The sequence below is a fragment of the Myotis davidii genome, unplaced genomic scaffold, assembly GCF_000327345.1.
Source record: "Myotis davidii unplaced genomic scaffold, ASM32734v1 scaffold77, whole genome shotgun sequence".
Lineage (NCBI taxonomy): Eukaryota > Metazoa > Chordata > Mammalia > Chiroptera > Vespertilionidae > Myotis > Myotis davidii.
In genome coordinates, this window is record NW_006289713.1 from 6768462 (window position 1) to 6779329 (window position 10868).

The following is a 10868-nucleotide window of genomic DNA, read 5'->3' on the forward strand; positions in this document are numbered from 1 at the left end:
AATTTGAGAGCTGAGACACCTGGGGTTAAGCCGCTGTGCCCTTTCCCACCTGAGGGCATGAAAATATGTGGGGCGTTTTCAATTGTCACCATGGCTCGGGGCCCTTGGGCATACATTGGGCAGGGGCAGTGATAACAGATAACACAGTGGTGATAACACAGCGTGGCCTGTCCTGTGCTCAGGGCCAATGAGCAGCCATGAGACAATAAACCACCTGCCCTAGCAGCTGGTGCTTCTACACGTGATGTGATGCGACCCAGTCCTCTGCCCCCTTGGGCTGTCACTCACGCTGAAGCGATGGCTTCAGGTGGGAGGGCCATCTTCACTCCCAACTACAAGAGGGCCAGGGTCAAGTCCTGGCCCTGATGTTAATAACTATAGGACTTATGGGACCACAGACACGTCACTGCACCTCCTTGAGTCTCAGCTCTCCCTTCAATGAAGTCCCAGTGCAAAGCACTGCTGTAAAGATGGGGGCAGATGACACATGTCAGACATTTCACGCAGAGATTGGTCTAGAGTCAAATGTCATAACAAGCTGTTAAGATGGTGAGAAAGAAGTGTGTGGAATTGAAACAGCTGGACAGCCACTGCCCTTCCGCCTGGCTTTACATGGGTGTTCCCAGGCCCTCATTCCCTAAGCAGAATGCTGGCTGCAGAGTAACCGAGATGTGAACCATGGCACCGAGAGAGGGGAGCAGAGAGAGTGAGCCACGCAGTGACCACCTGGCTTTATGGAGAGTGAAACCTCTCTTGTGTTCACTTCCATTTGCATAACGTGTGGGCAATAGTTCCCTTTGTGTGATGCCCGTGGCCTGCCCACCCGGAGCTGGCAAAACGCTGGGTCTCTGCTCCAGTCCCCTCCAAGGCCGCCCTGGGTCATGCTGGGTTAAGAAGCCCTTTGTTTTCTTGGGCCTCTGACCCTATTGAAAGGCTGTGTGTGCTGCAGGGTCTGTGTTGGGGATGGGAGGAAGTTGAAAACACAATAAAGTTACAGAGATTTGATTCAATGAATATTTCATCAAGTGTCAGGAGAGGGTGTGGACCACTGTCCTGGAAGACTTAAAGGCTTGGAAGAGCTGGCCCACATGGGAAGGGTGAAGGAGCTGGGGTTTGTTGTCTGGAAGACGGAGGATTTGGAAGTGATCCCACTGAGACTTTAAGTCTGACGGGTTTGGGGATCAAGGATGCCTGCTTACTGATGCCTCCTTCTCCTCTGAGGACAAAAGACAAAACAGACTTCAGACGCGGGTGGATTATATTCGGCTGAAAGAGTAGCTGACATTTTGAAGTAGGTTTACAAAGCAACTAAGGGTGTTTCTGACCAGAAGGATTTAAAGAGGAAACCAGTGCTCATTTGCCAGGACCAGTCGGAGTTGGTCCTGTGGGGAGGCAGGACTCCCCCGCAAACCACACAATCCTGAGACTTCTCTAGTTCTTCAGGGCGCTGCCTGCTGCTGGTCAGGGCAGCGCTACTTGGGGCTGGCGGCCCCACGGCTATGCCCATATCCCTTCTCCCTTACCCACCTTCCTAATGAGAGGGTAGGGGCACACGAGAGCTAGTTCGTTCTCTCTCTTCTCTCTCTTCTCTCTCTCTCTCTCTCTCTCTCTCTCTCTCTCTCTCTCTCTCTCCCTCCCTCTCTTCTGGCTGCTTCCTTGCTTCCTGTCTTGCATCACAGCACAGGGAAGATGTGATGCCTGGGCCTTTGAGCCATTTTCTGTCCTCGAGGAAAAAGCCAGAACATCTGCATTGTCCCTGCTGGCTCTCTGACACCTTGAGTTGCCTAGAGCCCCTCCCTTAGTTTAGTTATGGAGACAGTTAGATTTTCTGTATTACTGAAGCCACTATCAGCCTCGTTCTGTGATTGCAGCTGAAAGCATCCCTGGTTGCTGGCAAGTGGAGTGCGGGGGTGGGGCCAGGCTGCCTCTAGAGCAGTGGTTCCCAACAAGGGGCACATGGCCCACAGGTGGACAATTTGATTTTTAAGAGGGGCAATTGGAGAAAAAGTTATTAACAATGAATTTTTTGCATTTCTTATGGTTCTAGGGGCCTCATATACAGTTTATAAATACTAGAGTCCCGGTGCATGAAATTCGTGTATTTGGCCGGGGGGCGTGGTTCTCTCAGCCCAGCATGCAAGCTCTCACAATCCAGGATCCCTCGGGTAGGGTCCAGTCCCGTTGCAGCATGGCTCTGGTTCCCGAGGCCTGTGGGCCAGGGTGGAGGGACCCAGAGGCCAGTCCAATAGCAGCATGGCTCCAGTTCCTGGAGCCTATGGGCCAGGGGTAGGGACAAAGATGCCAATCTGATGGCAGCATGGCTCTGGTTCCCGAGGCCTGTGGGCCAGGGTGGAGGGACCCAGAGGCCAGTCTGATGGCAGCATGGCTCTGGTTCCCTGGAGCCTGTGGGCAGGGGGAGGGGCCCAGAGGCCAGTCCGATGGTAACATGGCTCCGTTCCCAAAGCTCCTTTCTGCTGTCGCACTGCAGGCAGTCGGGGCTCAGGACAGACTCCCACCGTGGGCCACTGGGACCCAGGACTGACTTCTGCCGTGCCGGCCCGGACCCAGGACTGACTTCTGCCGTGCAGGCTGGGACCCTAGCCTGTTGTTTGGTTGTCCATCCGGACATTTAGGTCATGAAGGACTATAGCTCTTTATATATTAGGATATATTGTGACATATTGATGCATTTCAGTTCTCTATTATATGTTTTGAAACTTTATTTGCTACTTTTTCATATCACTTCATATTATTATTACTTTTTAAACAATTATCACAGTGGGGACATCAGGATTTTAGAGATGCTTAGGTGGGGCATGGCCAACAAAAGGTTGGGAACCACTGCTCTTGAGGGCTGTCCTGGGCTCTGACCAGGTGTGCTGAGAGGCAGGGGGAGCTCGAGGCCTGGGTAGGGATGCATGTGGCAGGCAGTGGATGGGAGAGAAGTCTGTGTTCCGATTCTGAAGTACAGGAAGTCCACTCCCTACAAAAACTGAAGCCCAGGCAGACCCCAGGCTCCATGGAACTTCCTCCTCAGGAGTCTGCAGGTGGAAACTTCTCATCCCCAGGCTGTGCTCTGGGAACACCAGCGTCACCTGGGGCAGCTCTCCTTCAGGTTCCAGTTCCGCAGGTGCTGCGTGGTGTGGCCTGCATGTTAACTAGTGTTCCAGGTGAGCTTCTAGGTGCTAACATTTCAGATGCATAGCATTGTGCAAACAGAAGCACACGTGGGAGAACTGCGCTCCTCCAGGGTCCCTGGGGGGGAGGCATATTTCCCCAGGCTTTGTCTTTTGGTGCAGGCCTGGAAAGCTGCTGACAGCTTTTGCAGACATGAGGCCAGTGAATGAGGACTGGCAGTGGCCGTGTTATTTTATGACTTTCACAGCTTTGAAGCCGCAGTGGTGGGTGCCGGCGGCAGTGTCAGGATCTCCTAACAGCTCTGCTGTTGCCGGTGTTATTAGGGGAGAAGAACTGGGAGGACCTAGAGGCTGCTCTGTCCTGGCCAACATTTGAGGTTCATTTTGGAAGAGGTGCGGAAAGGGCAGGCTTGGAGGAGCCCAGAGCCCTCATGTTCTGGAACAAGCTGGAAGCTCTCCAAGATTTCTATTTCCAGTGGCTTCGGCACCCAAGGGCACTGTGGAACTTGGTGGGTGTAGTTGTTTATATGGTCCCATAGCAGCTGAATAATGACCACCAAATGTGCCTACCGTTCTAATTCCCCAAGCCTGTGAGTATGTGCTTAGATGGCAAAGGGGACCTTGAGATGGAGAGGTGGTCCTGGGTTATCCCAGTGAGCCCGGTATCATCACAAAGAGCCTTCAAAGAGGGCAGCAGGCAGGTCAGTCAGAGATATGAAGAAGCTGTGCTGCTGGCTTTGAAGATACAGGAAGGGGCCATGAGCCAAGGAATGCAGGCAGCTGCAGTGGCTGGAAAGGACGAGGAAATCGATTCTCCCATAGAGCCCCCAGAAGGAACCAGCCCTGCAACTCGAGTCCCACGAAACTGATTTTGGAGTTTGGCCCCCAAAAGTGTAAGGATAAATTTATGTTTTTATAAGCCACCGAGTTTGTGGTCATTTGTTACAGCAGTCTCAGGGAATGTACACAGGCTCTCATGCCTACCACTGTTCTGAATTTGTTTACATATTAGCTGATGAATTCCTTACATCAGCTTGAGAGGTGGGTGGTATTATCACCCTTTGCTGAGGAAACAGAGCCACAGAACACATAGGTAGGTGTCCTGGCCCAGAGCACACAGAGGGTAGGTAGCAATGTTTCTGCTCTGTCCATGGCTACAATTACTATCAATATGATTACTTCTTGCTTGTGAGGCAAATGGCTTCGCCTACCAGAAAAGAAACTGTCCCAATGAATGTCCTGGCTTGGCAGAAACTCCCAGAGAGTAGAAGTGTATGAAAATCCTGCTAGTACACCGAGCCACCAGTACGTTCTGCCAATACCACCCTCCCACCCAGCGTTTCCAGGGCACTGGCAGGAGCCTAGGGCTTAACACTCATTATCACATTTTCTCCTTGTTCCACCTGCAACCAGAGGGTCCGCACGCTGGGCAGCAATGTGCACAGGAGGTTTCACACCAAGAACTAGCCCGTGGGTGTAATTATCTCGTTTTCAAGAGAATAACTGAGACTCTGCTAAGAAAGATTAAAAAGAAATGTAATAATTCCTATTTGGAGCACAGATCTTTAGAAAACCTTCACTTACTCTATTTTTGCATATCTTTGATAATTCATTGTTAAACACATGGAGAATCTCATTTAAAAATTAAGCTTGGGTTTTTTAAAGTTATATATAAGTTTGAGTTTTCTGGAAGCTGTAAAACAGGTTGGTTTTATGGTGGTGAGGACACCAGTACACCCTTAAGTCATGAGCCTTTCTTTTTCTTTTGAATTCCAGGAGGGAGCAACTAGGGCTGACTTATCCTGGACATTCTCCGTGTAACGAGGCCATGAGCCCCATCATGGGCTTCAGAGCTCAGGTGTGGAGGGAGGAGCAGTTGGAAGCACCCCTACCTTGACGACGGAAAGCATCCCCTCGTTGTTCTGGGGGTTGGTGTGGATTTCAAAGCTCTGGCCAGGGTTTCCATTGATGATGGTGTAGGCAGCCCTCCACGCGCCCGTGGTGGGGTCATCCTTGTCTTCAACTGTCAAGTTGACAATAACTCCCACGGCTCCTTCCTCAACTGTGGCTTGAAACTGCAAACAAAGCAGATGGCTATTGTTATTTTGAAAAAAATACACACACACAAACACACACACACACACATACACACACACACACACACAATGGCTGGTCATCTTTGGAAAGACCATTTACAGAACTCTTTAACCATAGGCTTGGTACATTGTCATATAACCTCATTTAATAATGAATAATGAAACAGGAAGAAGATTATGATGGAGAACAGTAGTCCCTCTTCTTTGTTCCCTTCTCCAGTCCACCTGAATGTAGACAGTCACAAGAACCCAGGGGGAGGATTGAGCCACAAGAGGGGAGGGGTTTGGGTCCCTGTGTCACCACATGGAGGGGAGCAGCCTAGCATCCGGGAACACCTGCCTGAACTGTTGATGAATGAGAAACAAACTTCTGTTGAGTTTGTGCCTTTCTATATTTTGGCTTGCTTGTGTTCCTGTAGCCTCACCTACCCTAAACTACAAGGTGACCAGATAACCAGAGTGCCATGGCTCATCAGTGAAGAGACTGGAACTGAACCCCTGCGTTTGGCTCTGGAGCCTCTGCTAGATTGCACCATATTCCCCAATGAAGAAAGTCAGTTTCATCCTTCCCACCCCTTGTACCCAACTAGTGTGACTTTAAAGAACTATCTTCTAAGGAAATGCATAAATCAATTGTTGGAGGCCTTGTTGTACCTGTGTTTTTATTGTAATACATCTCAAATACTTGTTGCAAGTAGGTGTGTGGAAATAAATCAATAAATGAAAAATTGGCTTCCCCATAGATAGAGAATTTCACAAGCTATCATTAGCACATTCCTTTAGCTGGAAGCATAAAGTATTGTTTTGGTGCTTACCTCTGACACAGTACAGGTGAACAGTAATCCATTTGCAAATATTTTACAAACAAGTCATACCAATAAGCTGACAAGAAGAAGAAATATCTTGGAATTTCAATTAGTAGGAAAGCGAGTCTAGAGACAGTAAGATGACATCAAAGAGCTTTTGTGTACAAAGGAAGTAATTTGAGAAATGAGGTTTCGGAAGCAGCAGCTGATTAATTGACTTGCAAATCATTAATCATAAGCCTTAATCTTGATGCCTTGGGGGGTGGGGAGCGGATGGGAACTAATTTGTCTATCACACCTCAGCAAACCTGGGTGAGTTGTTTCCCTTCCGTGAAAGGGCAGCTGGGGAATGCTTGGAACATGCGCGCAGGATGGAAAGCAGCGGAGTGAGGAGGGACATGGAGGATGCTAGCACACGGCACAGTATGAGACACATGAAAATATGAGACAGCTCCAGGAGACAATTATTTTGGCCCACTTCCTCTGATTCTTGTTTAACTAAGTCCTATCTTGTGTCTTTCCCTCCTCCTCATAGAATCCCCGAGCTGGAACTCTAGACCAGTGGTTCTCAGCTCTGTCTGCAAATTAGAATCTCTTCAGGGGCTTTTTAAAAACACATTTAAAAAAAGCAAATGAAAACCCTCCCAAAACCTGGGTCCTATGGTCCTATTCCAATTCAGTTGGTCTTGGGTAAGGCCTGGGCTTAGCATTTTCTTAACCTGCTTGCATAATTCTAATACGAAGCTCAGGGTGAGAAGCATGATTGAGTCCAAGTTCAAGGATGGCAAGTTGTCAACGAAAGAGCCAGGTTTGTGTACTGGTGAGGCTACCTGAGCTCAGTGTTGGGGGGCCCCCAGTGCATCTGAGCACAGCAAGAAGGAGGCTGTACTGCTGTCTGCCGTGTGTTCAGGAGGGGGACATGGTGGCACGTGTGCTATCTATTCCTTTCAGGTTGCAGATGAAGATATAGGTACAGAGAGGGAAGGAAGGAAGTGGTTTATCCAAAGCTGTTCAGTGACCCAAAGGTCAGATCTAAGGTTCCTGGATTTCAGCAGTCTCTGCTTTTAACAAGTTCTATTACTCATGCCCACATTGCATATGCCAGTCCTTCGCCTCTGCTGTGGTCCAGACCCAGAGAGCTAGCTCTCTGTCCCTACTGATCACAGCAGACGTCAGCTACCAACCTGTCCTTGTGCCTCTTCTGACACCTGTACCTTAGAACAGCAGGTGGACAATTACTGGCATGGTAAGTGCTAAGACTGGAGGATGCTGGAAACCATCAGTCAGGTGGAAATGCTGTTACATCCAATACCTAGGTGAGATGTTGCTTTGTCATAGGAGCTGAATGTCATGTTGCTGAGGTGAAGACACTATAAGAACAGATCGTGATCTGAGGAAACTGGAGGCTCTGTGTGCAACTGCCTTGTATAGGGCTTTGCCGACAGCCCCACACAAGATGCTAGGTACACAGAAGGGACTCAGTAGGTATTTGCTGAATGAATGAATGAATGAATGAATGGCTGGTCTTAAATGTAGGAAGTGGAACCTGGCATCAGATGCGAGGGCTAAGAGGAAATGTGAAGGGATAGAGCTATGCAGGAGTGACACTAAGAGGGACTGACTCATTGATGGATGCTTGATTCTGCTACTTCCCTGAATGCTCTAGAAAGGTAGAGAATGGGCTGATCTCTCTAGTTCTCCAGGACACCTCACAAGGCTGCATTATGACTTTGGTGGACCTTAGACATTTTTACCTTCATTGGCCCCTCATACCATAAATATGTTTTCATGGGCTTTAAAAATTTGATTTTTTTTCTGATATAAGGAAACAATTAAAATTTTCTTTGACCCTAAAAAATTCTTTTTTTAATTGATTTTAGAATCTTAGGCACTGTACCTAATGGTACAGTGGATAGTTCATTCAGTCCTGATTTCTAGTACATAGCACAGTACTAGGCATATGAAAATATGGTGGATGGATAGATGAACAAATCTGTAAAATTAACATTTAGGCCATGTCTAAGTAAGATAAGCCTATGCAGCTTCACCAAGAACCCTTTTATTTCATGTCTACAGAACCTACGAAAGCTGGCTGGCACTGAATACCTTTTTAGTGTGTGAGCAAATGAATCCCAAGTGGAATGAGAAGATGGTATTGTTCTAGGAATTCTCAAAGTATGTATTGTGGTCCTAACATGCCCTTAGATGTAGTAATGTAGAAATGTAGACACATTTACCTGCAATCCATCTACCCACTCACCATCCACCCATCCATCATCCATCCATCCATCCATCCATCCATCCATCCTTCCTTCTACCCTCCCTCCATCTTCTATCCAACTTTTATCTATCTATCTATCTATCTATCTATCTATCTATCTATCTATCTATCTATCTATCCATCCACCCACCCATCTTCCAGCACTTGGTGAGAAGGCTTTTGCATGCCAGGCATGATATAGTATTATGTTCTGGGGATACACTAGTAAAAAAACAGACATGGTATAAGTATAATTATAAAAATGTGTTAGGTGCTAGGAATGAAATAACATAGTTCCTGGAGAGCCTGTACCTTGGGCAGATGGTGAGAGGGGTGGTATCTGACCCAGACTGGGGAGGGTCGTTAGGGAAGAACTCCTTGGGAACTGAAAGAAGAGGAGGAGGTAGTGAGGTGAAAGTGAGAGTGCATTCCTAGCATCTGGAACAGTTGGTGCAAAGGCCAGTGGTGAGGGAGCATGATGCGTCTGTGGAACAGGGAAGGTGGTTGTGGCCGGAGTGCAGGCCAGGCTGGGAGAACTGTTTCCTATTGGACTCCAGAGGAGGATAGAGTCAGGTTACGCAGGGCCTTGTGGGCCATGGACAGGCATTTGGAATTTACTTTCAAAACAAAGTGGAGTCTAATCAAGGAACTAGATTATGTTTAAATCTACTCCTGAGAGAATTCAGAAAAAAAAATCTTTAAATATAGAAAACATTCAACATAATTATTATGGTCTTTGTTAACACCATTATCTGATTCTTGCATAAACTATAAAGCCAGTTTCCTTGAGCATCCATTTAGAAACTCATTATTGCTTAATTAAATACTCATCCTATTAATTCTATTCAATGTTTTAACCCCATTATGTAATTCAAGAATGGAAAATTAAATAGATTAAAATGAAATAGTGCCATTTTATATTTCTATAGTAATGCTCACTTTGTGGTTTAAAAACAATAGACAGACATTAATTTCCACACCAGAGAAGGAGAAAATATTGATTGTAACATTACTTCCTTTAATTGGAAAAATAGATAAAGTTACTTTTCTGTTAAACTGTGTGGCAAATCAACTACCAGATGCAAAATGTATTTTTACATAATCAGTGTGGGCAATTGGCTTGGGATGTCCTGAGGCTCATTAGCTCTCTCCTCTAAATTCAGAACTGAGTTATTTCATTCTTCTTTCTTTGACAGGCGGGGTGAGTTTGTGATGGACATTTATGATTCGAGGAAGCTGGAGGCCCTGTGTGCATCTGTCTTGTACACGGCTTTGTCTCCAGACCCTGCCTGAACTCGCCACAAAGGTCATCCATCACAAGGGGAAGGAGGGACTTGCATTTTAGTATACACAAAGAATGAATGGTTCATTTGTAGGTTAAGGTTAACTTAGAAGATGCGAATAATGATTAGCAGGCTAGAAATCTGTGTGTGGGGAAGAAGTAACAGTGGATACTTGATGAAGGGAGTCCAGGTTCATGAGCTGTCCACTCTGAGGTTTCGTGGAGAACTGATGTTAAACTTGAAAATCTGGGATGTAGTTATCTGGACCCTGCTTTGGAATATTAAAAATCAAGTTCCCAGAAAATTTTATAAACATCAATTTCTATTTATGAGGATAAAAGGGTGAGGGGGAGATAAACAGAAATTTTAACTTGCAAACACCTTTACTTATGTTTATGTAAAGGATATGGATTTTTGGAAAAATCTAATCTCTGGTTGATGGCCTACTGGGTAGAAGCTGTAATTAATATCAATAATACAGTACTTTCAAGGACCTTGGCACATTGTCTGGCCTAGAGTGAGAAATACATATTTGTTAGTGATGATGATGATGATGGATTTTATTCTGTATCATATGAAATTCTTAGAAATAAATTGGAGAATATGGTTTAAACCCCTGTGATTCTCTCTGTTCTCATTAGTCTGCCTTATAATCTATAATAATAAAAGTATAATATGCTAATCAGACCGGATAGCCCAACGACCGTCTGGATGTCCTTCTGGATGAAACTGCCATGGCGGGGACCAAGGCAGAGGTGGATAGGGGTGGTCAGGCAGGCAGGTGAGCAGTTAGGGGTGATCAGGCAGGCAGGCAGGCAGAATGGTTAGGAGCAATCAGGCAGGCAGGCAGGCAGGTAGGCAGGCAAGTGGTTAGGAGCCAGCGGTCCTGGACTGAGAGAGGGACGTACAACTCCTGGCAGGTGGACATCCCCTGAGGGGTCCCAGATTGTGAGAGGGTGCAGGCCTGGCTGAGGGAACTCCCACCCCGTACACAAATTTTGTGCACTGGGCCTCTAGCATACCAATAAAAAATACATAACAAAGGATTATCTAGTGTACCCCTGAGGTTTCTTAACCCTAATTTTTATACAATGCTTTTTTTATCTACAAAATATTCTATATCATAAAATCACTAATTTTTACTAAATACTTTCAAAATGCTATGCTCAAAATTCATGGTAATTGTTATAACTTCTATAAAAACTTTTATTAACTTCTGTAGGGAGTGGCTCTAGGGTCATGCCTCAGACTGATGTGTGGCAGGGCCACAAACACGTCCCAGCTTG

At 46.4% G+C, this 10868-nt stretch overlaps 1 protein-coding gene across 2 annotated transcripts in view; it reads right to left on the reverse strand.

The window, feature by feature from the left end:
• CDH13 (cadherin 13) overlaps positions 1-10868 on the reverse strand; it is a 1006079-nt gene that overhangs the window by 89640 nt on the left and 905571 nt on the right. For both annotated transcript variants that reach the window (XM_006762254.2, XM_015562993.1), the window contains exon 9: positions 5030-5212. In XM_006762254.2, coding sequence (XP_006762317.1) covers positions 5030-5212 — 183 coding nt within the window. The remainder of the gene's footprint in view (positions 1-5029; positions 5213-10868) is intronic.